This window comes from Elgaria multicarinata, chromosome 3, assembly GCF_023053635.1.
Source record: "Elgaria multicarinata webbii isolate HBS135686 ecotype San Diego chromosome 3, rElgMul1.1.pri, whole genome shotgun sequence".
Classification (NCBI taxonomy): Eukaryota; Metazoa; Chordata; class Lepidosauria; order Squamata; family Anguidae; genus Elgaria; species Elgaria multicarinata.
Window position 1 is genome coordinate 15484592 of NC_086173.1, and position 26644 is coordinate 15511235.

The 26644-nt window shown below is 47.3% G+C and overlaps 3 protein-coding genes across 5 annotated transcripts in view; 1 reads left to right on the forward strand and 2 right to left on the reverse strand.

Moving 5' to 3' along the window:
* ARHGAP4 (Rho GTPase activating protein 4) overlaps positions 1-3915 on the forward strand; it is a 62229-nt gene extending 58314 nt beyond the window's left edge. For both annotated transcript variants that reach the window (XM_063119345.1, XM_063119346.1), the window contains exons 20-23: positions 98-184; positions 383-535; positions 2322-2415; positions 2503-3915. In XM_063119345.1, the coding sequence (XP_062975415.1) occupies positions 98-184; positions 383-535; positions 2322-2415; positions 2503-2724 (556 nt within the window). In that variant the 3' untranslated portion in view covers positions 2725-3915. The remainder of the gene's footprint in view (positions 1-97; positions 185-382; positions 536-2321; positions 2416-2502) is intronic.
* Positions 3916-5226: 1311 nt separating this feature from the next.
* On the reverse strand, positions 5227-14068 carry LOC134396554 (caveolin-3-like). Of its 2 annotated transcripts, XR_010025283.1 has the most exons (3): positions 13791-14068; positions 5356-5991; positions 5227-5285 (listed from the first exon to the last, which is right to left on the reverse strand). XR_010025283.1 is itself a non-coding variant. In XM_063123071.1 (2 exons), exons 1-2 carry the CDS (start codon positions 13911-13913, stop codon positions 5641-5643), a joined length of 474 nt encoding a protein of 157 aa, XP_062979141.1. In that variant the 5' UTR covers positions 13914-14068; the 3' UTR covers positions 5354-5640. The 2 variants fall into 2 exon arrangements, 1 of the variants encoding a protein (XP_062979141.1); XM_063123071.1 differs by lacking the exon at positions 5227-5285 and having other exon boundaries at positions 5354-5991.
* A 7344-nt stretch (positions 14069-21412) lies between these two features.
* On the reverse strand, positions 21413-25456 carry LOC134396555 (caveolin-2-like). The gene is made up of 3 exons (XM_063123072.1): positions 25060-25456; positions 24454-24641; positions 21413-21695 (listed from the first exon to the last, which is right to left on the reverse strand). The coding sequence occupies exons 1-3, from the start codon at positions 25210-25212 to the stop codon at positions 21545-21547; spliced, it is 492 nt and encodes a 163-aa protein (XP_062979142.1). The 5' UTR covers positions 25213-25456; the 3' UTR covers positions 21413-21544.
* Between the last annotated feature and the right edge of the window lie 1188 nt (positions 25457-26644).

Consider the following 26644-nt stretch of genomic DNA (forward strand, 5'->3'; position numbering starts at 1 on the left):
CTAGAAAGGTGCTTTAGACTAGCTGGAGTGGGGAGGGGGGGAAATCCTCCCACCTTTTTAACTAGTCTCTATTTCCCCCTATCGCTTACCCTGGCAGCGAGAAACAATCTAGCCCCCGGAGTTCCAGGTTAGAGATTGACACGGGACCCTCTCTGGATGAGCTGCTCCCTGAACCCGCCAGCAGGTAGGAGACGGTTGTGGCAGATGGACCTCTTCCCAAGAAGCGGCAGCACCTCAGCGCTGCGTGGTGGAGGAAGACGGCGCCTCGGTGAACTGTTGCATTCCGCCCCCAAGATGGCTGTGCCTGGGCACCGTGGAGCTGGAGCTGTATGATAAGCAGATGCTCTCTTTCTCTCTCTTTCTCTCTCTCTTTCTCTCTCAGGCTGCGGGGGAATTCGGACGCAGGCAGCGGGGGACGCCAGCAAGGTGGGAGCAGCCCTATCCGCAAGCTGGCCTCGCCCTTCATGGAGGGGGGTCGGCTGCCCTTCCCCCTCTTGCCACCTGCTCACTCCAGGGCCTTTCACCCCACTGAAAGGTGAGAGCATCTAAGGGGAAGGGACTGGGCGCTGGGTGGGTGGGTGGGTGGGTGGGAGGGGCATGGTTGTGAAGGTATGCTAGACAGAGGAGGAAATGAGGACAGGACAAAAATTCAAGGGCAACTCTTACATTATCAGAATGGTGTTGGGAGTAGGGCTGTGCACGGACCCACCGTTCCCGATCTGCAAATTGCGGATCGGGCCCGCTCCGCCCCGCCTTGATCCGCCTAGGGTCTGCTGCAGAACCCCGGCTCCGAATCAGAGCTCCACAGCGGCGGGGGGCGGCGCCAGGTAAGGCCTACTTACCTCCTCCCCTTTACCTGCTTCCAGCCCGGCCCGTTGCCAGCTTCACTAGAGACCGCGGCTCAACCAGGAACTGTAGGCCCCGCTTGCAGCCTACACTTCCGGGTTGAGCCGCAGGCTCTAGTGAAGCCGGCGACAGGCTGCGGACGGAGGCAAGTAAGAGCCCCCTCCCCCTTGCCCCCTTACCTGGCTCTGCTGCTGTCGCCACACAGGCAGTGGCGGCGGCAGGGCCAGGTAACCACCCCCTCCTTCCTCCCCCTTACCTGCATCCGTCCGCGCCCCTGCGGCTGCTTCAGCTGAGCCCGAGGACAGGGAAACCTTGAAGTGTGTTTTGAGAAGAAGGAAAGAGCTTAATAAAAACACAAGTTGGCATCATTACCGGCATAAAAAGCTTGACAAAGCAGGGGGCGGACGGTGGTGCAGAAGAATCAGAGAATAGCAGAGTTGGAAGGGGCCTACAAGGCCATCAAGTCCAACCCCCCCACTCAGTGCAGGAATCCACCCCAAAGGATACCTGACAGATGGTTGTCCAGCTGCCTCTTGAAGGCCTCTAGTGTGGGAGAGCCCACAACCTCCCTAGGGAACTGATTCCATTGTCGTACTGCTCTAACAGTCAGGAAGTTTTTCCTGATGTCCAGCTGGAATCTGGCTTCCTTTAACTTGAGCCCGTTATTCTGTGTCCTGCACTCTGGGAGGATTGAAAAGAAGGTCAACGCTGTCTGAGTTTGTGCGGAACAAAGTGATCAAAAATAGATATAAAGGGGACGCTGTTACTCATTTCATATGTTACCCAAAGGGAACGAATGGCCCTTGATAGGCTGTTAAAAGACCTTGTAGTTGATGGGCAAGAATAAATGTGTAGTTAGAGCAGTAGTTCACAAACTATGTCTCCAGCACACTCTTCTCTCAAGGAAATTTACCATGTAATGACTTCCCACCACTTGAAGAAAGGCAAGTGCAAAACAATGTAGTTGAGGTAGGGAAGTGGCAAGTTTTAAAAATGAGGGCTAGAACCATGATGATGCAGTTAGATTGCCAGTCAGCCTGTCTGCATGGCACGGCAGGTTATTTTGGTTTCATTAACCCATGATTAGCTATTGTGTGTGTGTGTGGTGGGGGGCATGTGAGGCTGCTGTTTTGAATATGCAACCCCCAATTGGTGGTTGCAACGTGACATGTGACCCCGACCATTGTGGGTTAATTGAGTGTTAAACAACCCACACAACCTTGATTAGTAGTTGGGTTAAATGTAGGTTGCTTAAGCCTTCATTAACTCACAGTGGCTGGATTCACACAACACGCCGCAGCCCTGATCACCCCGATCAGAGGTCGAATATTCAAAATTGTGGCCATATTTGCCCCACACGCTCCAGGGAGAATCCTGGGTTAATTAACCTATGGTAAACTGGCATGTTGCACGAATTGGCCCAATGTGAAATCTTGAATTTGATACGCTGTTTTGTGCTATTTGCTTTCCGCCAGGCCAGAGCGCTGGGGTGACGTTTGCCCACGGCCCTGGGGAGGCAACAGTTCTGAGAAGCAGGGGCCAACGGAGAGACGGGTGGAGGTAGATAAGGTGAGGTTCTATCCACCTTTTGTCTAATTCTTGAAATAACCTTTCTGGATATTACTATTTCTTCCTTTCTTTTTTCCTTGTTTCTAGGAGGTTGCCAAGAATATGGATTCTGTGTTCAGGGAACTTCTCGGAAAAACGACCTTGAAGCACAGGGCCCCCGATGACCCCTTCAGCCACCCTGAGCCACCAGACCCCACGAAGAGCAACCTGCTTGGGAGGAAGGGCGCCACCCCTGCCAAGCAGGCCTCTTCTAACAGGATGCTTCCACGGGGCAGGGTGGTCTTCAAGTCTTCGGGGAACGGAGAGTGAACCAGACTTGGGGTGGGGGTTAGGTGTCCCCAACATGACCTGCCCAATACTGTGATTATCTCCACCACCACCGCCGCCGCCCTCCCCTTCATATTCTGAATACCAACTCAGGGCAGATGTCTCCCTTTCTCCCAGCCCAGTTGCAGAACGATTTGGGAGGGTGGTAGGAAAGTTGGCCATTCCGATTTTATTGGGAGTTTGATTTCCAAGCCAAATGTTTAAGGGGCATTTGCTTTATCCGGTGTGTCCTCACGCACTGGATGAGAGTCTGAAGGGTTGTTTTCTTTTTTTAATGTCGTGGATGTGGGTGGATGCTTAAACATACGGCAAGCTTTTTGAGTTGTGTTTGGGCCTGGCACCCCACCCATTCCATCTCTCCTCTGCTACAAAACGGTTTGCACTTGGATTTGCATGTGAAAGTGGTGAGGGGGTCCTGGGAGCCCGTTTCTTGGTTGGGAGGGGAATATTGTCTAGTGGGTTACAATGCAAAGTGTTGAAAGGGAGGACTCTCTCTTGTATGTGTGTTCTGTTCCTAACATGCTTCACAGAGGTCCTCACCAGCTGTGCTTTCCTCCCTCCCTCCTTCCCTCCCTCCCTCCTTCCCCCGCAAACCCCCCCCCCGATGTATCCCTTGGTGCTTTACACATTTGTCTGAATTTGTAAACTCTTCCCCCCACACTCTCCCTGGTGCAACCTCATCCATCCCTGCACGCATCACCCTCCTACATTGGGGCAATAAGGGGACATAGTTGGGGTGGGAATTAATGTGCCAATTCTTTTCCCAGCATACAAGGTCCAGTTCGTTCCCTTCCTCACCCCCCCACCCCCACTTAAAAAAAGAAGAAGTCTTAACCGCTCAGTATTAATCAGGGCTGTGTGTACTCTCTGCTTAAAATTCTGTGCAAAGAAAAGGTGAATTCTGCAACCTGTATAAATTATGCAAATCAAGCAAACTTGCGTGGATTCTCTTATTCCCCCCCCCCATAATTCTGCATGTGCTAGTCAGTGGGGTAGAGTTGGAGGATATACAGGGCACTGAAACTCCATCGTCTGGCTACTGGAAATTTTTCTCGGCCACTTTCGTGGCTTCCGAGATTTCAGCAGACATCGAACCCCTAGAAATTTGCTCTTTAAAAAATAAACTGAGATTCTCACAAAGTGGAATTCTATGACCGATACACCATCCTGTGTCTCCCCCCCCCCCGCCCCGCAGCCCCCCCCCCCCGTGTTCCCTCAGAATTGCAGCATACACACAGCCCTGGTATTAAGCTCTTCTCCATGACCAGAGTTGATTCTGTACTGTGATCTCTCCCTGCTATCTCTTTAAACCTCTGTCTCTTGCAATAAACTGGATTTGTAAACTCTCTGCAGAGAGAGTTTGGGATTTTATACGGAATAAACAAGACACTGAAGGATCGCTTGGGCTTTATTTTTGTACAATGCAGATTTTTTAAAAAACAAACAAACAAAAATGTTCATCTTTCATTTCAAAGCAGTAATTAGCTTGAACGGCTGGACTTGGGACTTAAAATTGGGGGTAGCTGATGACTCTTGGGATGTTTCCAAATGACACTTTCATTGTTCAGTTGTGCTGCCTCATTCACAGAATTTCAGACGACAACAGCTTCCGTTTGTAGCCCTCCCCTGTTTCCCCACGGCTGCTTCCGTATTTATTTTCTTACCATGGAAAATCCACCCGGGGAAGAAAAGATGGAATAGCTGCAGAAAGCCTTTTGGTGGTTGGCATTAGGGCCTTTCCCATCTGGAAGCACCCTTGGGATAAAGATTGGTCTCCCTCGGAACAACAACAATGTGTTCATTTGCTTAAGCTAATCGCTTTAAGGGTGCAATGCTATGGATGCTTAGACAGGAAAAAAAGTCCTACAACTGTCAAGGAATGCTGGGAGCTGTAGGACTTTTTTTAAAATATCTATCTATCTATCTATCTAAACATGCATAGGATTGCACCTTAAATATTAAAATTGCCTGTTGCTTAATAGCGGAGTTTTAACGTAAAATCTAAACCATTCAGGTGGGGGGGAAGAAAGCCAGTTAAAATCTGATTGGTGCTACACCTGTTAGATGGGTGCCACACACCCCTATGAGTTGAGAGTAATCTGAGACCTTGATTCTCTCTGGGCAAGAAAAAGAGCGACTTTGTGCTCAGTGTATCAATCCAGCCCTGTTTTCCGGCCTGCTCTTTGATGTACATGCAGTTGCCGTAGTGCAACTACACCTGAGGTACCCTATCCTACACCTGAGGCACCCTATCCTGCTTTAAAGGGTAGCGTTGGAGTGGTGAGATGAAGTGGATGAAGCCTTGATCTTGTGGATGTCAGCCCTAGGAGAGGATGGGTTTTTGGGTAAATATTGGAACAATTACATCACCAGGAGGCACAGAGTTTTGTGACGGCTACCTCACATGATAGATATTAAGCACCGTTGCCCATGGGGCAGATTCCGCTGGAAAGGACAAGCCTCAGTGAAATGAATTGGGGCTCATGTAGTAGTGCTCCTGCACAATTCTCACTTATTTCAATAGGGCTTATGCAGGAGAACTTCTCACTAGATTCTTCCCTTTATTTGTGTGTTTGTGTGTGTGTGTGTATATATATGTATGAATACACACACACATGTATGTATGTATATGTATGGGGTGTTCAGATTTTCCACCACAGGTCACTAGTTTGGATTTCATTTGGATTTTCCACAGCATGACCACAGGGCTCTCAAAAGGGGATGGAGTGATTTGTAGGGACAGGGAGTGAAGGCATAGGTCCATCGGCCAGACAGCTCTCCACTTCATGTGTAAGCTTTGGAAACCAGGATTCTAGCTGGGCTCCTAGCCCAACTTGGGGAGACGAGTGGAAGAAGATAACTGAACACCAGGGTCCGGTCCTGGTCCAAAACAAAGCTTCAGTCCTTGGCACGTTCCTTGCGCAGGGCCACTCGGATGTCGCCGCAGACCTTCCCCACGGCTTCGAAGAGCGGGTCGCAGAAGGTGCGTATGCAGAGGGCGTAACAACGGCCACAGCACTGCACCTCTATGAGGTAGCTCTTGATGCACGGCACAGCCCCCCAGATGTGGCAGAAGGAGACACAGGCAAAGAGGAAGCCCCAGAGCAAGGCGAGCGGCACACCCAGGGCCCCCGACAGGATCCGGTAGCACCAGTACTTGCTGACAGTGAAGGTGGTGTTGCTGGCCTTCCACACCCCGTCGAAGCTGTGGGTGCCCTCTGGCTCGGCGATCACGTCTTCAAAGTCTACCTGGCAAGGTTGTAGGAGAAGCCTTGAGTCAGGCAGGGCTTAGTTTCAATCAGGATACGGGTTTCAGAATAAACATAACTCCTGAGCATGCATGGGGTGCTTTCTCCCTGCTGCTGGGGAGCTGAACCTATCTTGTGCATGTGGGGTTCAGGGGAAAAGGCGTCAAGGTGCTGGCTGGTGAGTTTTAAGTGTACTTCTGCCCTGACAAAACATTTCAGTCAGATGCAGGTCACAAAACCCCAAGGCTCTATCATGGCCAAAGCATCTTTTGATGTGGGCTGATTTAAGCAGAGAAGCAGCGGCAGGTCTGGGCTCACCCCACTCCTCTACTTTTCTTCATTCTCTCTGTCTCTGGGGTTCTGAACATGCAGCCGTGTATCTGTAACCCCATGTGAGAAGGTTGCAGTGGTCAGGGAAAGGGTTAAGCACCCTCCTAACCACTACTACTTCTGTAACCCAAACTGCATTGTCAGGAAGCTTCTATTCCCTATGAGAAGTGGCAAGGTAGGTTTTGTGACCCATGTTTGTATTTGAAGTGCAATTGTGCATGGCTCCTAGCTATGCTGTAGTTGCATCCTGCATTGAAGATCCTACACTGAGCAGGGGGTCGCTGCAAGGTCCCTTCCAACTCTATGGTTCTAATGGGCAAAAGAAGTTAGATGTGACATGACAACAACCTCAGAGAACACGCTTCTCTCACACTGTGTGTGTGTATGCACCTGTGTTTCTTATATGCTACTCTGGCAGCTTTCTCGTGTCCCATCCATCCTGTTTCAAGAGAAATTGCCCACAGTCTTTGAGCCTTTCTAGATGGCTTTTATTGTGTGTTTGTGCTTCTCACCGTAGTTTGCAGGTCCTTTATACCACATCGTCATCCTCCAGGGCTTCTCCTGAGCTTTGCAACCATTATCGCAGATGCTTTTCTAACGAGAAAAGTCTGGTATATTCTGAATACAGCACTCTTCCAATACTTAAAAGGTTGTCACACACAGGAGGGCCAGGATCTTTTCTCGATCCTCCCAGAGTGCAGGACACGGAATAACGGTTAATGAAACCAAAATAACCTGCCGTGCCATGCAGACAGGCTGACTGGCAACCGAACTGCATCATCATGGTTCTAGCCCTCATTTTTAAAACGTGCCACTTCCCTGCCTAAACTACATTGTTTTGCACTTGCCTTTCTTCAAGTGGTGGGAAGTCATTACAAGGTAAATTTCCTTGAGAGAAGAGTGTACTGGAGACGTAGTTTGTGAGCTACTGCTCTAACTACACATTTATTCTTGCCCATCAACTACAAGGTCTTTTAACAGCCTATGAAGGGTAATTCGTTCCCTTTGGATAACATATGAAATGAGTAACAGCGTCCCCTTTATATCTATTTTTGATCACTTTTTTCCGCACAAACTCAGACAGCGTCGACCTTCTTTTTGATCCTCCCAGAGTGCAGGACACGGAATAAAGGGCTCAAGTTAAAGGAAGCCAGATTCCGGCTGGACATCAGGAAAAACTTCCTGACTGTTAGAGCAGTACGACAATGAAACCAGTGACCTAGAGAGTTTGTGGGCTCTCCCACCCTAGAGGCATTCAAGAGGCAGCTGGACAACCATCTGTCAGGGATGCGTTAGGGTGGATTCCTGCATTGAGCAGGGGGTTGGACTTGATGGCCTTGTAGGTCCCTTCCAACTCTGCTATTCTATGTTTCTATGAATGGCACCCTGAACTCCTCCATATAATGGTGCGATTCTGCTATGCTGCAGTGCCGTCTAGTGGTTGTATAATGAAATGTATAGAAAGGCAGAAAGAAACCTCCCCCCCCAGAAAAAAGCATGTGTAAAGGAGCCAATCTTAATCCTGCAAAGAATCCAGAAGCAGAAGCTTCCGTAAAAGTGTGGCATAAAAGCCTCATGTAGAAATGCCTTTTAAGTTTGGGATATTTAAGGTACGCTGCCATGTAGTAACTTTTAAAGCTCTCAATGGCTTTGGGTCCTGCCTATCTCAAAGAGCACCTCTCCCCATATGAATCCTTCTGTCCGTTTAGATAAGTGCAAAGAGAGTGCTACTTTGGATGCCAGCTCCCTGCAGAGGGGAACGGAGCCTTTATTGTGGTGGCTTCTGTTTCTGCAGAAACTCATTTCTTAGGGAAGCTTGTCTTTACTTTCTCTTCCTTGCATTAGTGATAATTGGTTGTGTAAGCAAGGCTTTAAGAGCCTTTTATTTCCTTTCAGAGATGCCCCCCCCATGAGGTAAGAGGAAGTGGTTGCCTCAGCCAGTGAATATTGGGTGGCAGGCAGAGAGATCTGACCCGTCATGAGACCCAATCCACCAGGAAGCCCCGCTTAAATTAACAGGAAATTAGCGCACAGTGGAACTTCCTGATGAATTGTGCTCCAATGCTGGGAAGGGGCCTGCAGCTCAGCGGTAAAACACCTGCTTTGCATGCAGAAGGTCCCAGGTTCAATCCCTGGGCTGACATCCTCAGGTAGGGATGGAAAACGCCTGCCTAACCCCACCCCCAGAAGCTGCCAATCAGCTCAACAATTCTGCGCTAGATGGACCAATGATCTGACTCGGTATAAAGCAGCTTTCTATGTTCTCCTAAAGCCTTTGACTGTGTGGATCATAACAAACTGTGGCAAGTTCTTGGTGGTATGGGGATACCAAGTCATCTTGTCTGCCTCCTGAGGAATCTGTATAACGAACAAGTAGCAACGGTAAGAACAGACCATGGAGCAACGGACTGGTTTAAGATTGGGAAAGGAGTACGGCAGGGTTGTATACTCTCACCTTACCTATTCAACTTGTATGCAGAACACATAATGCGACGTGCTGGGCTTGACGAATCCAAGGCTGGAGTTAAAATCGCAGGAAGAAACATTAACAATCTCAGATATGCAGATGACACCACTTTGATGGCTGAAAGCGAGGAGGAGCTGAGGAGCCTTATGACAAAGGTGAAAGAAGAAAGTGCAAAAGCCAGGTTGCAGTTAAACCTAAAAAAACCCCAAGATTATGGCAACCAGCTTGATTGATAACTGGCAAATAGAGGGAGAAAACGTGGAGGCAGTGACAGACTTTGTATTTCTGGGCACAAAGATTACTGCAGCCGCTGACTGCAGCCAGGAAATCAGAAGACGTTTACTTCTTGGGAGGAGAGCAATGACAAATCTTGATAAACTAGTTAAGAGCAGAGACACCACACTGACAACAAAGGTCCGCATAGTTAAAGCAATGGTATTCCCCATAGTAACCTATGGCTGCGAGAGCTGGACCATAAGGAAAGCTGAGCGAAGGAAGATAGACGCTTTTGAACTGTGGTGTTGGAGGAAAATTCTGAGAGTGCCTTGGACTGCAAGAAGATCAAACCAGTCCATACTCCAGGAAATAAAGCCAGACTGCTCACTTGAGAGAATGGTATTAAAGGCAAAACTGAAGTACTTTGGCCACGTAATGAGAAGACAGGAGACCCTGGAGAAGAGGCTGATGCTAGGGAAAGTGGAAGGCAAAAGGAAGAGGGGCCAACCAAGGGCAAGATGGATGGATGATATTCTGGAGGTGACAGACTTGACCTTGGGGGAGCTAGGGGTGGCGACAGCCGACAGAAAGCTCTGGCGTGGGCTGGTCCATGAAGTCACGAAGAGTTGGAAGCGACTGAACGAATAAACAAATGTTCTCTAGTGGGAGGACCATTGAGATTTTCTGTCTGCCTCACAATTTATTTATTATTTATAACATTTTTATACCGCCCAATAGCCGAAGCTCTCTGGGCGGTTCACAAAAATTAAAACCATGGAAAGCGTAATAAAACATCCAACAATCTAAAAACCCAAATACAAAATACAATATAAAAAGCACAACCAGGATAAAACCACACAGCAGAAATTGATACAGGATTAAAATACAGAATTAAAACAGCAAAATTTAAATTTAGATGTTAAAATACTGAGAAAATAAAAAAGGTCTTCAGCTGGCGACGAAAAGAATACAGTGTAGGCGCCACGCACCACGACTCTATACATGTCTACTCAGAAATAAGCCCTGATGACTACAGTGGGGGTTACTCCCACGTAAGGGTCTAACAAAACAGCTTTCTGGGGCTAGTCCCTATCTCCCATAGGAATTAAACATGATCCAATATTGATGTGAATAACTGGGTGTTTGTTTTAAAGTATTGTTTTTAGTTATTGGAAGCTATCCCAGTTTTTATTAAGGGCGTGACATGAGTAAAGTCAAATTGAAGTCTGTAGGAAGAGAGTACAAGAGCAAACCTCTCATCAATGTGATCGGCATTAAATTGACTAAGCCATTTTATCCTTCCCAAGAGCCATTTTCTATTTCTCTCCCACTCTGCATCCTTTTTATAGCCTGGTTAGCTTCCTTGTAAAGTGAGGTAACCAGCAATTCATAGTTGCAGAGAGAACTCATCCAGTTCCATGCCCAAGGCACAATAAATAGACACTTTCTTGGTCGCCTGTGGGGAGTTACACATTGTTATGAGGTGACCAGTAAGACCAGAACAATTTATATATGGGAAGAGATGTATTCTTGTTTGCTCCCAGGGTATTATGTTGAAAGGTGTGGGCAGGCTGATAAAATCCATGATCCTGTTTGCAAAGCTGCTGTTATAACATCCTTGACAATTTCCTACATAGCTCTTTCGTAATAACCATGAAAGGGGATTTTATAATCTCCTTAGAAAATTTTCCGGCACAGTAACTTTGGTGGGGTTAAGCAGGTCTTAGTATGGTGAGTGCCCTGATAGGAGACTGTCTGGAACTCTATGCATAGAACAGGGATGCCCATCTCAGACTACAATTCCCATAAGCACCAGGGACGGCGAACATCTGTAGCTGGATTTGGACTGTGAGCCAGAAGTTCTCCACCCCTGCCATACACTGTCTTTTTCACAGTCCCTCCACCCCCCTCCAATCTGAAGTAAGGTGTGTGGCTAAGGGGGAAAGCCTTTTCCAGCTTTGGGCCTTGCTGGTGGAACTGCTCCCCGCCCAAAAAGGCTCAGCTGGCATCTATGCAGCATCTTTTAAGCAACAGGCAAAGACCTTTCTAATTCTCCCAGGCTTTTAAATTCTAATGTATTCTTCTCTCCTTTACTGTGATTGTTTTTAGTGCTGCCTTTCTGGGCTTTTATTAATTATTGTAAACTGTGCTGGAAAGTTGGAATTGAAGGACTATATATCAGTGCTTTAAATAAATAAATAAATCCACAGAATGAGGCACTAGAGCAGACTTCCTCAACCTGGTGCCCTCCAGATGTTTCGGGTTTCAGCTTCCATCAGCCCCAGTCAGCATGGCCAATGGTCAGGAGACATTGGAGTTCTAGTCCAAAACATCTGTGGGTCATATACCCTTGCAGAGTACAGATGGGATATAAGTGTAATAAATGTCTGTTTCAGATATTTCCCCCTACCAGTGTGCACCTTAAACCCTTTATCTGAAGGGCCAAGAAAAATAAAGAGATGTTGAAAAGGATCAGTGGATACCAAACTTACTTGAGGTGATTAGCACAGTATGTGGAATATTGCAAGTGTCTCTTTTAACACTCTAGAACAATCTCTGTGCATTTCTATAGGAGGCTTTTATCCCCTACCTTTACCAGGGCTCCTGCTTCCAGATTCTGTGCGGGATTAAGATCTGCTTCTTTATATGCGCTTTCCCCCCCAGGGGTTTTCTTTCTCTGCCTTTCTATATGTTTAATTATACAGCCACTAGATGGTGATGTGTTATAGCAGAACTGTGCAAGTGTATGGAACATTTCATAGCGCCATTCAGGGTATACCAGACTTTCCTCAATCTAACCCCCCACCCCGCAACAACAATAATGGTTGCAAGTGGTCCTGTCCGATGACGACGTTATGTAAAGAACCCGCAAACTACTGTGAGTGAACAATCATGAGTGCACAATAAAAACCTCTCTCTCTGAACAGGAGTGTTGTATTGTGAGCATTGCTAGGACAGGATAAACACACAGTTAATAACAAGAGGAAGCTGGCTATCGTTTTAATATGACAAAAGAATGAGGACGTGATAAATCCATGGAGGGGTTGGAGGTTGGATTACTTTCCTTTAAACCCCTTGTTGGTAACTAGATTTTTTGATGATACTTTACTGTTGGAGTGGTGGGCCAGGGTCCCGTTCCACCTGCCACCCGCCTCCCCAAATGATCTGCTGGCAAGTGTTATGGTCACAGCAACTGCTCCTGGTCCCTCTCCCTTGCACCTGAGGATACTTCTGAACGGACCAAGTTAAGCTCAGCTGCCTCCAATTGCCAATCCCTGTGCTTGAACGTTCACGCTGCCACGAGCTGATTGCTTAGGAGAAATGCTGAAGAAAATGGATATGGGTGCAAGTTCCAGAAATAGTGGCCACTCTGATTTTTTCCGGCACCCAATTCTTTTTAAAGATCAGCTGTGGGGAAAGTCATGACCATTATAGTCTGAAATCTTCTATATACAGAACTAGCAGGCGGACCCAGCTTTGCATGGGGTGGGCATGGGGATATGGAGTAGCCCTTACGTTGGTATATCAAAGACAGCAAGGAAATATACGTAGCCATCAGAGTTGAACTCATTGTGCTGCTTTGTCGGAGTGAAGTTGTGCCCTTTGGCTCTCCTAGCTATGGCCCCTGCCATGGTGCACCCGTACAGCCCTCTGAGGGTGGGGGTCTTTTCTCTCCATTCCCCTGATAGCCTTTAGTTTTTATAGAGGAGAAGCCTTCCAGCAAAACCGAAGCAGCTGTCAGGGGCCTGTGCGTGTGTGGAGAAAGAAAGAAAGAGTGTGTGTGTGAGAGGGGGGGAGTGAGTGAGAGAATGAGTGTGTTTGAGTGTGACTGTGTGTGAGAGCAAGAGAGTGAGAAAGAGAAAATGTGTGTATGGTGCGTGAGACAGAAAGTGTGTGCGTGTGTGGAGCCTAAATGGGAAGCACCTGAGGCTGCATTTGCCCCTAAGCTTCTCCAGTAGCATACCTTTGTCTGCCTTACCCTACTTGGTACCTTTCAGATGTGTTGGGCCTATAATCCCCGTCAAAAGTTGACAGGGCAGACATTCAGATGTGCCGTTGCCATCGCCGTTACAGGGAAATGCGATTGGCCTTGGGTGTCCACTGCTTTCCTTGGACGTGGTTTCTCAGGCTCCCTCTCTAGAACTGAAGCCTGATTCCCCCCATTACCTGTGGTCACCATGTAGGCACAGAAAATACAATTAAAAGCTGAAAGGACATCCGAATGCTGGCTGCAGATGATGGGTGCTGTAGTCCCAACACATCTAGAAGGCGCCAAGTTGGAGGAGGCGATTAACCCTGTTTGCTGAATTCATTGTTGTTACCGTTGCCTTTCCAACTCTTCCGTCCTCTCCCCTGCACTCCAACTTTATTGTATTTGTTTTAAATTATTTTATTAAAAACATGGGACATTCAAGGGGGCTTTTTAAGATTTCAAATTTTGGGGGGCAAGTATCCCCCATCCTCTCTCTCTCTGTTTTTTTGAGGGTGTGCATGCTTATGCTGTAAATTAATAATAAGGCCAGCTGAGTGTGCGCTGGGGGGAGCAGCGTTCCACTTTCTGCCCTAAGCTTCGGAACGTCATTTTTAGCATTGTCGCCTTTTTGCAGTAAAGATCTCTGTCTGCGGAAAGGAATTCTGTTTTGTAGTCAAGTTATTTTTGAAAGCTTTGCCCATCGCCTCAATTCATCCTCTCAGTCCAAGGGTAAAGTTGTCTTTTTTGGCCCACCTCCCCTCCCCTCCCCTCCCCTCCAGCCCGTTTCTACCACATACCCTAGGAACGGCCTCACCTTTATCACCTCTTGGTTGATCTGCTTGGGGTCCCTTTCCACCAAGTCAATGTCTTTGGTGAGGGGGTCCCGGGAGTCCATCTTCCCCAGGGTCACTTCTTCTTCTTCTTCTTGCTGGGCCATGGCTCCTCCGGGCTGCTGCCTGCTCAGCCAGCGTCTTTCCCTCTGTAGAGCAGTGGCCAGTTGTCCCTGGCTGTCAGACCAGGGATGCCTCTCCCCTTTTCTCTATCCCCACCTGCTAACTCTTTCTGGACTGCAGTTCACAGAGAGAGAAGCTTCTGTTCTGAAAATAGTCCTCCTCAGAGCCAGAATGCGCCTGCCTCTAGGGCAGGGCAGAGTTGTTTTTAGCAAGGCTTAGTGTACTTTATAGTACTGTAAGGGCTTTCTCCCTCTTTCCGAGTCACTGGATGTAATCATTGTTAAAATGTTATGTCAGTTCTCTCTAGGTTCTCCCTATATTGCTCGGGTCCAGGTTATTTGAAAGACCGTATTCTCCCTTATGAGCCTGCCCGTGCTTTGAGATCTTCTGGAGAAGCTCTTCTTTCAGTCCCACCATCTTCACAGGCACGCTTGGTGGGAACATGGGAGAGGGCCTTCTTGGTGGCTGTTCCAGTGCTCTGAAACTCTCTTCCTGGGGAAGCGAGGCTAGCTCCCTCCTTGATGGGCTTTCGGAAGCAGGCTAAAACTTTTTTGTTCCAGCAGGCCTTTGGAGAATAATCTGGCCCTCCATGTATGTTAATGTCTTATAATTTTGTTGTGTATTTTAAACTATGTTCCCCCCAATGTATGTTTTAAACTAATAATAATAATAATAATAATAATAATAATAATAATAATAATAATAATAATAATAGGCCAGGGACAGGGAATCTCAACCCATCGGCCTAATCTGGTCCACAGAGGTTCTCCATTTGGTCCACAGAGCCTCCTTGGATCTAGGAGCTCCATCACACCTCCCCCTCCCCACTTTGAGACCACAGTTTCCCCCTCCATTTCCTTGGCAAGTCTAGTGCTGGGCACCCTTTCATGTCTGTGCATTGTTGCACTATTTCAGCTCATGTATCTTTTCACCTGTATTACAATTCGTTTTTGGAGACATTTGTGGTCAATGTTGGCATGGCAATGGGAAGCCGACGTTGTTCTGGTCAGGAAACCTAGACATGCCTACTCAGGGATAAGAACCATAGAGTTGAATGGGACCGAGTCTGGGCATGGGCGGTGGTGGCCTCACTCACCTTCTCTGTGAGGTGTTTGGGCACCCTCTCTCCCTCCCACTTCATGGTTGAGCAGAGAACCACCCCGTCCTCCTCTTTTGTCAGCGAGACGGCCCTTCGACACACGTGCCCCCAACAATCTCCGGATCTTTCTCCTGATGTTCACAATCGTATCTCGGCATGTCTTTCAGATATCTCAGCTTGGTTGCTTCATCGTCGTTTGAAACTTAATATAGCAAAGACCGAATTGCTTGTTTTTCCTCCTAAACCTTCTCCTCATCTCCCATTCTCTCTTACTGTCAATAATGTTACGCTTACTCCAGTCAAGGAAGCTCGTAGACTTGGCTTTATATTTGATTCCTCGCTCTCCTTTATTCCTCATATCGAGTCAGTAGCTAAATCCTGTCGTTTTTTCCTGTATAATATTGCCAGGATTCGATCATTCTTGTCTGTCTCTTCTGCCAAGACTCTTGTTCATGCATTGGTTATTTCTCGGTTGGACTACTGCAACCTTCTTCTCACTGGCCTTCCTTCTTCTCACATCAGTCCGTTGGTTTCTGTTCACCACTCTGATGCTAAGATCATCTTCTTGGCTCGCCGCTCTGACCATGTTACTCCACTTCTGAAATCTCTTCATTGGCTTCCAATTCACTTCAGAATCCAATATAAACTTCTCCTGTTGACCTACAAAGCTTTTCACAGTCTAGCTCCTTCCTATTTCTCCCCTCTCATCTCACACTATTGCCCCGCTCGTGCTCTTCACTCCTCTGATGCCATGTTTCTCACCTGCCCAAGGGTCTCTACTTCCCTTGCTCGGCTTCGTCCATTTTCTTCTGCTGCCCCTTACGCCTGGAACGCTCTTCCAGAACATTTGAGAACTACAAGTTCAATTGCAGCTTTTAAAGCTCAGCTAAAAACTTTTCTTTTTCCTAAAGCTTTTAAAACTTGATTTTGTTCTGACTTTATACTGTTAGTTTTACCCTACCCTGTGCCTGCTTGGTGCATTCTCTTCCCCTCTTTATTGTTTTATTATGATTTTATTAGAATGTAAGCCCATGTGGCAGGGTCTTGCTATTTACTGTTTTACTCTGTACAGCACCATGTACATTGATGGTGCTATATAAATAATAATAATAATAATAATAATAATAATAATAATAATAATAAAAATGGGTTGTTCCAATGTAGCGCAAGGACAGCAATACATGGGACAGAGGAGCAGTGGCTTTATGGCGCACAGAGGGAAAACAAACGGACTTTCCCTGTTCCAAAATAAGACAGAAAAGGGAGGTAGAAGCATTGTAGAAGCTCAGGTCCAAGGGCCAAATCCAGCTCTCTTAGGGTCCCAATCTGGCCCTTCAGCATTCCCCAAATGGCTTCACCCCCTGACTGCCAACCGTTTGATCTTTCCCTGCTTTTCCTCCGTTCTCAGAGGTTGAAATGCCTCTCCCAAGGCTGTTAGTGACAGTAAGAGCTTTAAACTCCAATACACAGATATTTGGTATTTTGGCAGCACCACACATTTTGCCTTCAGTCCCACACACGTGGCCCCCAAGAGCTTCTCTTTGCATGGAATTCGTTCCTCGGCCAGAAATAGGTTCAACACCCCTGGTCAAGGTGAAGATAAAATTGTCTCCGCAGCTGGAGAAAGCTTAGAACTATTCAGAATGCACAGTAAGCAAGATTTTGGATAAATTTTATCAGCAGCTTCTTCATAAAACAGGGTTACCGATATTGTTTCAAAGTCGGTGGACCACACTCCACAGATTCGAACAGGCTCTGCTCCCAAACACGTTTGATTTAAACAAAAACTCCCCTACAGAGCTCTGGCATGCTGTCATCACTTTCTTTCCTCAGGCCCGAAGTAGTGAGTGTGGCCCATAACTATGTACTTACTGGTTCCTCCCAGGAAGCACAACCCATTTAGGCTGAATCTAGCAATGATTTGTTAACACACATCTTTCCCCCTTTTTCTTCTTCTATTAAGGGAAAAGGAAGTAACATGGAAAAGTGAAGACGGGAGTGCTTCCAGACTGAGGTCTTCTAGCACTATCAATCAAAAGACACTGAACTTTTCCTTAATGAATTTTCTAGGATAAGAGAAAGATGGGAGAAGCGTTGGGAAAACATGGGGGGGGGGGGCTACAAGCGGACCCCCAGTAAAATTCCATGAATGAGGCAAAGTGATGGCGCTATAAAAGCCTTGTTTGAAAGCGCCTACAAAGCGTCATCAGTTTGTGGGGGGGGAGGAATCGCATTTCCCTCCCTTTTGCCCCAGGATACTTCCTCTTTCTTCACACAGGGAGGAAAGAGGGAGTAAACAATGACCAGGTATCATGCTACTTTTCCTGCACGTTTCACTCCCCCCAGCCCTGCAAGTAGTCAGATTTACCAGGGTCTTATTTTGTTGTGGAAAGTAGACCAGAAGCAACAGGAGACATGCGGGAGGCAGATGGCGTTGGCAAAAGGACTTGTGAAAAAACGTGAGTGGCCAGTAATGATAAAATGCTAGTCTGATGACCCTCACAGTCTCTAAAAGAAAGGCAGTAGTTTTTTAGGGTGCAATTATATACTTCTTTAGACAGAAAAATGTCCTTCAATTCACAGCATTTCCCAGCCTGCATAGTTGTCTGGGGAATGCTGGAAGTTTTAGGACTACTTTCTGTCCAAACGTACATAGGACTACACTCTAAGAGAATTAAAAGTGGAAAGATAAGTGTGTCATCTTTCACTGAGAGAGAAGGTTCTGTTCTGAAAATAGTCCTTAGAGCCAGAATGCATCTGCCCCCATCCTCTCTCTCTCTCTTTCTCTCTGTGTAGGGACTGACTGCAATGGTGAAAACATTCTGCACAGCTCAGAGGTACTTTGTTCTTTAATGAACAGATCTATTTCTGAGCCTGAAATCTGGTATTCAAAGCATCTAGCTCAGATTGAGCCTTTGTTTTACCCACATAGAGGTGATTCAAAAGAAATGGAAGGATGCAAAATCACATACAGACTTAATAAGAAGAACTGCAGTCAGGGCCCATGAAAAGATGCACATTCCAGCTCCAGTAGCTTTAAATTTCTCAATCCAGGAAAGCCGCACAGAAATAATTTCTAGCAATCATTCTTTATGTTCCTAGTGAATTCTTATTTTCCCTGGGAAGCAGTGTGGACAGAGAACTGAAGTTCTTTTGTGTGATTGTGGAAATTCTCTTAGCCTCAGTAAAATCAAAATCATAATCATAATGATCAACCTCACTGAAGTTTGTAAGGCATGTGTGAATCTAAATCCAGTGTGCTCTTTAAGAAACAAGCGAGCCAGTGAGAAAAAAGGCTTTATCACACCAGCGTTATACTGTGCAATCACTGCGAACTGCGTGCAAAGGACTCTGAAGTTTTCCATCTTATAATCTGCTTTTATTGTGAAGTACTCTGAAGTTTTCCAGTTTATAATCTGCTTTGACTGAAGTACTCCCAGGCATCCTGCTTTAATTGTGCTATAAAGGGAAAAGAATCGAGCTATTGTGCTAGTAGTTTTCGAGCGAATCATTTGTTGTTTTCTGAGCGGCCACTGGGGGCGCAGGAGCAGGATTTGATATGTTTAAAGAAAAATTAAACAAATGCTTACATCTGCGTAAGCTTTAAAGATAAAGATATCAAAATTGGCACAGTAATAGATATTAAGGAGAGCTTTAAGCATACCAAATTTGAATCTGATTGGGTCATCTATTGATTTTTTAATGATTTTTTTTACTTCCCCCCCCTTAAACCTTTTACAAGGGATCTTAGGAGCACTGCCACCCAGGGTGTGATTAACACTGTAGGGGATAATTTGAGGGAAACAGGTACGTGGGATGAAGCTAAAAGAGCTGTTTTTAAAACTGCTGTTAAGCCTGCTCACAGCAATGTTAAGAGTCCACAATGAAGCACGGGTCACTAGGGGAGGAGCAACACAGCACACGTATGGGAGGTAACCGTGTCAGTCCATGTGCCTGTTTTACAGTTGTTACCTGTGCTAAATGTGCCAGTCAGGAATGGCTCCCAGGCCACAATGGTAATTCATGGATCAGGCCCTGTGACTCTTAAAACTGAGGGCACCTTTTTCTTATGAAGGGCTGTTAACTCACAGGGAAAATCAGTTGGAGGGTGCAGATGGTGGTGGGTGGAGCCCAGGAGAGTCACTAGGCTCTTAAAAGATTTGGGGTCCAGGCCCATAGGACACAAAGCTTCATAAATTTGCATATGCTAATTTATAACTACATATGGAAATTTAGACATAATTAATAGGATTCATTTAAAGTTCACAGAAGGCTTAGCCAGGCTACTAATTTTTCAGCAAAACCACCTCAAATAAATTAGATAAGTGTGTGCGCACGTGTTGCAGCACGTGGTTTGGGGACAGTTCCCCAGATGAAATTCCCCTTGGAATTGTCCCCTGCATGGCAGTTAAGCTGAGGGGGAAAAGCCCTTTCTTTGACACTAATATAAACACTCAGGGACCTGATAATAGATATAGGGCCCTGGGCAATAGAATCAGGAACAAGCTGTCAAGGGCCTAGGCCTAGCAACATCCCTGGTGGAGCCAAAGACCTAAGGTTTATCCCGGGATCGTCCCAGGGTCATCCCTGTTCATGTAAATGACACACAGGGGATCCCGGGAGCAGGCAGGGATGACCCCGGGACAATCCCGGGATAAACCTTAGGTCTAGCTAAGGCCTGAGATGCACTGACATCTGGAGCAAGAGCAAAACCACAGCAGTGGGATCCCCCTAGGTGCAGCCGCCTCTGGCTTTAGTGGCAGCCAGCCAGTTCTGAGGCGTGGCTGAGAAAGGGAGGTATGTACCCGTAACGTTACACTCGCTGCAGAAATGCACGAAGCAGGCTTGCTGCCAGCCCAAGCTTTAAGGGGTACCACAGTGACGGGCACCACCAGCTGCCGTCTGGCATGCTCCTGGTGGCTGCATGCAGAGGAAATGGGGCATTTTAAGGTGCGGTTCCTGGCACTAGGGAGGGCAGTTTATTTGTCTTTCTAGCTGTAAGAATTAGGATGAGGAGGGAGGGAGGCAGACTTGGACCGCAATGCTGTGTGCACTTACTTGGGAGCAAGCCCCCTGAGTTCAGCAGGCCTTCTGAGTAAACGCATAGAGGATTGGGCTGCATCTCATACAATATAGGGATCCTCAGGCCCAGGAGACAAATTCAGCCTGCCTGAGGTCCCTTCCCCTAGCCCCACCCCCTTCCGTCACGATCACTGATTGCTTGGTGCTTTCCTGGCTTTTGTGTAGTTTTCTCCCATTCTGAAAGGGTAAAATGACTCTTCTCGGGCCTAGTAAACAGCAGTAAGAGATTTAAGCTAAAATAGGCTGTTTTTTTGGCCCCACCCCTTTTGCCCCGCCCACCACTGGAATGTGGTCCCCGAAAGCTTCTCTAAATTAGAATTCGGCTCTCGGGCGGAAAGAGCTTCAACAAGGTCAGCTTAGGTACGGCAAGGGAAATCAAGCCAGAGGGGTTGTGATCCAGACCTTCCTATAACCTCAACACACCCACCGATCGTCACAACCCCTCTGAGGCAGACAAGTCCACACAGGGCCTCGTCCTCCCCTTCCTTGTAATTCCACTTGTGGCTGTTTTCCAGAAGAGAATCGGGGAAGCCAAATGCAAGAGAAACCAACCAACGTCTTCGGTTTTATTAAAGCAGGGGTTGGGGAGAATTAACATCATTTGAAATCTCAATTCTTGTTGTAGAAGTTGGATTGGAGGGGGTGGAGGTTGGTGCTCACAGTAGACATCTGTTCTCCCATTGCCCAGCACTGGATGTGAAGTTGCCCCATTTTCTAATTTCCCTCCATGTGAAGACCCCTACCCCAAAGTTGTCAGGTTAGAGGGCTGATCCTAACCTATTAGTTTTTTATTTACTTATCTATTATTGCATTTATATCCTGCCTTTTTCCATCCAAGGAACCCAGTCCTCCTCCTCTCCATTTTTATCCCAGTGAAGAAGGTTGGGCTGAGAGTCTGGGACTGGCCCAAAGTCATCCAGTGGGTTTCCAAGGCTGAGTGGGGACTAGAACCTGGATCTACAACACTTTAGCCACTACTCCATACTTTCTTGAGAAGATTGTCATGTGGGCTTTATAAGGATTAGATAATGTTTGAGATAGTAGTTGGTGATTGAACTAACCACAACCTTAGGGTGTGATTGGGAGCCAGGACTCCTGCTTTTCCAGTTCTCAAATGAGGAGGGATACTGGGAAAACCTCTCTACAGATGTGGGCAAGGGGGTGGCATGAAACGAAGGGAAGAAAAATGTGGGTGTCCCATTTCACTGCATCCCTCTGGAGCACCATTTCCCTCCTCCCCCTGTCTCCCACTTCTTCTTCCCCCTGGCCTGCGCACTGCCCCCCCCCCACTCACCCCCCCAACTCCACTTTTCCAGTCCAGGGTTCGAAAAGTTTCTTGTCAATTCTATCCTCTTGTGTGAAATCAAACACATTCGATGGATGGGAAGAAGGAGAGTCTTTGTAGCAGAGGCTTTAGGGGAAGGGCTGCCTGTGTCACTTCTGAGTAATGGTCAGGTAGATGGCGCTGCAGCAGCGCCCCAGGCTCGTGAAAAGCGGAGCCACAATAACATCCAGGATGCTGGCCCACAGCATACGAACTGGTGGCATGGCCATCGTGCACAGCTGGATACAGGGCATCACACACCTGAGGAAAGAAAGAGAGGAGGGAGGAATTCGAAGAGGTTGGCCTTGCTAGCTTCTAAGACATAGAGCTTTTCTACATGAGGCTTTTAACCTACACCTTTACCAAGGCTTCTGCTTCTGGTTTCTTTGCAGGTTCGTGTGTGTGTATGTGTGTGTTCTTTCTCTGCCTGCTCCATTTTGCAACCACTACGTGAGTGGTGAGATCCCTATGGCATTATAGAGGCTGTTCAGAAAAAAACACCACACTTTCTCCATTAAGAAAAAAACATGATGACGGTCACAAAGCAGGAAAGAGGCCCTGGAGGATGACGACGACGTGTAAAGGACCAGCAAACTACCATGACCAAGCAATAAAAGCTTTGCGTAATAAGGCTCTAACCTTAACCCCTTTGTAATTTAAGCCCTAATTAGACAACCTAAGAGATAAAATTGTATATGTTGTATATGTTTTGGCCTACAGCCCCCATGATTGCTTACTATTGGCTAAGCTGATGGGAGTTATTGGCCAAAACATCTGGAAGATCACGAGTTGTCCACCACCCCTGACTCAGATGTTGTATGTGATGTATTCTCAACACAGTATTGTACTATATGAAATGTTAAGTATTGGTAGTTTATACAATCAGAATTAGGTGATTATGTTTCTGTTTTGGTTTGTACCAGTCTTCCCCAATCTGGCACCTTCAACATGTGTTGCATTACAGCTCCTATCATCCCCCATCCAATGGCCCTGCTGGCTAGGGATGATTGGAGTCTATGACATTTGGAGAGCACCACTTTGGGGGAAGCTATTTTACACTCAGGGAGTGGCTGCCCAGGCATATATAAGGTTACAGGTGCTAATTTTACTTATTTATACTTTAAAAATATATTATCTTTTCCCACAGCAAAATGGTGCTTATTCCCAAGTCAATACGTTTACCAGGGCAGCAGAAGCATTTTATTCATTTTATTCCTGCAGTTACTAGGATTTAAATGAATTTAAAATGCAAAAGTCCACATGCTCAAAGTATTTCTTTCTTTCTATCCTGGACCTTGGTGTTCCCTCTCCCCAGTATCCTTTCCCTTTCCAGCAGAGGATGCTGCAGGCAATTACTTGTTTCTGTAGTTGCTTACTTGCTTCACATGTGACCTGTGGCCACCACCAAGCAGAGAGAAGTTAGAAGAGCACAAAGTGGCCAGTTTTGGAGCTGCGGACAACCTGCCACTTGCTGGTGGTATATATACCCAGCGATCTCTATCGGCTGGCCTGAGAGCTTTAGGGAACCCTTTCCAGGGCTGGATCTACACTAGTCTTAAAACGTTGCTAGTGTCCCTTTCTAACGTGGTTCTCTGTATCGGTTCTCTGTATCACAGGGCACACTAGCGTGACTTATGTTTAGCTGTAACGTTACTGCAGGGCACATTGTTAAATCCTTTTCGTTGTTCTCCCTCTTCTCTGAGAGTAGCAGAGTTGCTCCGCTCACTGCCTGCTTCATACCTACCCAGCAGTGCAGGGCAATAGTCATAAGCACACACAACCCCTCTCCCAAAACATCTTAACACAAGTCCTAGGGAATTGCCTGAATGCATAGGAGCCAGCCACTTTGCTGGGCTGGGTCTGGTCAGGGTTTGGATGGGTGACCAAATTGAAAAGTCTTAGCAGCAGCCCTGTTTTAGACTGGGAGCAGAGACCCTTGTTAATTTTCCTGCACGGAGCTACAGCGATCCTTTGAGTGCTCCTCAGCTCCTTTGCAAAGGGGGGAGATGTTAAAAAAATAATAATAAAAAATCAACCGATGACCCAATTTGATTCAAATTTGGTATTTGAATTACTGTGCCAATTTTGGTGTCTTTATCTATAGAGCTTACGCAGATGTAAGCATTTGTTTAAATCCTGCTCCTGCGCCCACAGCAGCGGCTTGGGTGAATCTTTTGCAAAAGGAGCACAATTAAGGCAGGATGCATGGGAGTACTTCACAATCAAAGCAGATTCTAAGGTGGAAAACTTCTGAGTCCTTTGCATGCAATTGTCAGTGATTGCACAGTATAACGCTGGTGTGATTTATCTGCTGTAGCAGATAAGATAGCAAACGGGGCGAAGGAAGGAGAACAGGAAGTGGGCAGAGCAAACCCAGCAGCTCTGCTACTCTCAAAGAAGAGGGAGAGGAAAATACCGGTAGAACGAGGCACATGAATCTGTAGCCGCGCTGGAACTAAGAAATAGAACCTGTAAGTACAACTCATTTACAACGTTAGAGACCCAGGGTCACGTGACACTGTGCATCACAGTAACCCATTCAAAACATTAGAATAACATCAGTGTAGATTCCCACCTGGATGTCTTCCATGCCAAGGACCCCTGTATGTTGCAGGGGACACACTGGGGATGTAGAGAGACATGGAGGAGGATGAAGAAGCTTTGGGTATGTGATTCCTCCCCAACCCCACCCCAGTCTCTTGGATTGTTCCCGCACATCTTGGCTCGCTGGTGCCTTGCGAAAGAGCCCTGAAAAGCCTGGAGCTGGCCCTGGCAGTAGCTGGCAAACTTTCACTGGTGAACCCCTGATAAGCATGTGAGAAACTTCAGGAGCACAGCTTGAAAATCACTGTGTTGGAATAATACGGGCTATTTGTGGTGTTGACAGTTCCCACAGAGACCATTAGAGGTTGCCTTTCTAATGGCCAGTGAGTGAACCGCAAGCAGCATCAGGTTGGCTGTGACACCTGGCAGACCCCAACGGGCAAGTGGAGGCAGCACCAAGAGGATGGACCCTCACCAGATATGCAGGCAGCCTAGGCAGGCAAAGAGGAAGCCCGAGCACAAGGAGACAGGCACGGCACAAAGCAGCGAGATGATCCGGTAGCACCAGAGGCGTGAGCTCTCGAAGATGATGTCGCTCCACGTCCAAACCCGGTCAAAGCTGCGGAACGAGGAAGGTTCAGCAAGGATGTCGGAGAATTCCAGCTGCAGGGAAGAACCGGGGGGGGGGGGCGGTAATCGGGTCACTGACAAGTCTCAAGGGGAGAGATTGGATTTTCTGAGGTGTAGAGGAAAGGATCTTGGAAGCAGGGCCCATAAGAAGTGCCCTGCTGGATCAGACCAAGGGTCGATCTAGTCCAGCTGTCAACCACACTTTCTCTCTTGGAGGCTCTTGGACATGTAATGCATAGCAGCAAGAACAGGGTGAGGGGAAACTATAGAAGCAGGGGGAAGGTTGCAGGCCTGCGTTCCAAAAGTGGGAGGAGTTTGGGATCTAAGGGGGACCCAAGTTTCCCCTTGGGTAAGGTGGGGGAGGTTGGAACCATGTCCTTAGATTTTAGGAACTCAAGGACTAGGGCAGCCCTCAACCAGGAGTGGGTTACTTCTTGGCTTTGGTTGTTACCTTGAGGTGCTGGTTGATTCCACGTGGGTCCCGGGGGTCTGTTTTGGGTGGTATCTCAATCGCGGACTGCGGGAGCGGCGTGGATCCTGGCTCCCGCAAACGAGGGTCTTCTGGGTCTAATTTGCATTCGATCAGATAGTTATCATTGATCATCTTGCTGGGAGGGAGTGGATTTGGGATCGACACTGCAGGTACAGCAGCTCTCTCAGAAGGAAGAATCCACCAGGAATGCGGTCAAGCAGCCACAGATAATCCCTTCTCCAACACTTTCCCCTGTTGCATATGCTATCTGTTTTATTGAAACTATCCTATCCCTTCTTATCCAATCTACCTATCTAGTCTCCTCTTGCACAGTCTTTCTCCATCTGTGTGCAGGAACCTGACTCCTGTTCTATTCTCAGCCTTGGCCAGCACAGATTGGAGGGTAAAAGGGAGTCGAGCAGGGTGGATCTTGGCAAATGCACGCCCCCGCCTGGTATTTGCAGCCATGGGGCGAGCCACACGCATTGGGACAAGCGGTATAAATATGCCGCCATTCCAGTGATCTTTTGCTGAGGACCGGAAATGGGGCAGTGGGGAGGCCCAGCTAAATATACACAAGGACAGGATATTCTCGCAACTGGGAGCAGAATGGAATCCAGTGGGACCCAGCAGAGGGGCTCCGAGCCAGGCAAATTAAATGGGGTTTACACCAATGGCAGCCAAATGGGATTTATTGATGTGGGACACCATCTAGTGGCTGTTGTCATGTGAACTCCCTTCAGTAGGTCACAGGGTAGCCCACAGTGCACACTGATGTTTTGCATACAGAAAACACTCTGTAAAAACCATTGCACGAGGTCCTTCTGCAGTTGGCTAGGAGGGGTGGATGCATGTATTTCCGTTTGACGAAGAGCTCCATCCGACGAGCGTTTTATTGCACGCTTGTTACTGGAAACTCACAGAGTTTGCTGCTCTGATCCCTCACATGATGTCATCTGCCTCCCGCCCCTTCTGGCCTTCCTTGTGCGACAAAAAAACCCCTCTTTTAAGTCCGATGTATTTTTAAACTCGGAATTGCTGCTGTCTCCTGCTGTGTGCAGGAGAAGCAGCGCCATTAGAGCAGCGGACTCAATGGGCCTCGTGCTTGTTCTGTACTTCCTCTTTTGAAAGAGGAAGTAACTGGGGAATGAAAACAGGGGCGGAGAAGTGACGGTAGGGAGCATGTTAACGCCCGGTGTGATGGAGCTGGAGTGTGCATATGTGTGCAAGAGAGCTGTGGCCAATTCTGGCTTCTTGGCCCCTGGTCCTGAAGGGAACAGCAAATCTTAAAGCCCAGCCTCTGGTCTCAAAAGTTGGTCCACAGCATTTGCAACAGGCTCCATCCTGGCTTCCCAAACCCCTCATCTCAATCGGTTTTTGATCTCTCTGTTGGTTTGCAATAACGTCTTTTCTCTCTAGGTCCCTTCTCTTTACATGCTTTTGCCTTTTTGTGTTCAGTTCCGGAATCTCTCTGAACTGGAGGGAATTTTGATTCCGGAATCCTCTCCACCCCCTCAATCTCTCGGATTGCTCCCACACATCCTGGCTCGCTCCTTCCTCATTT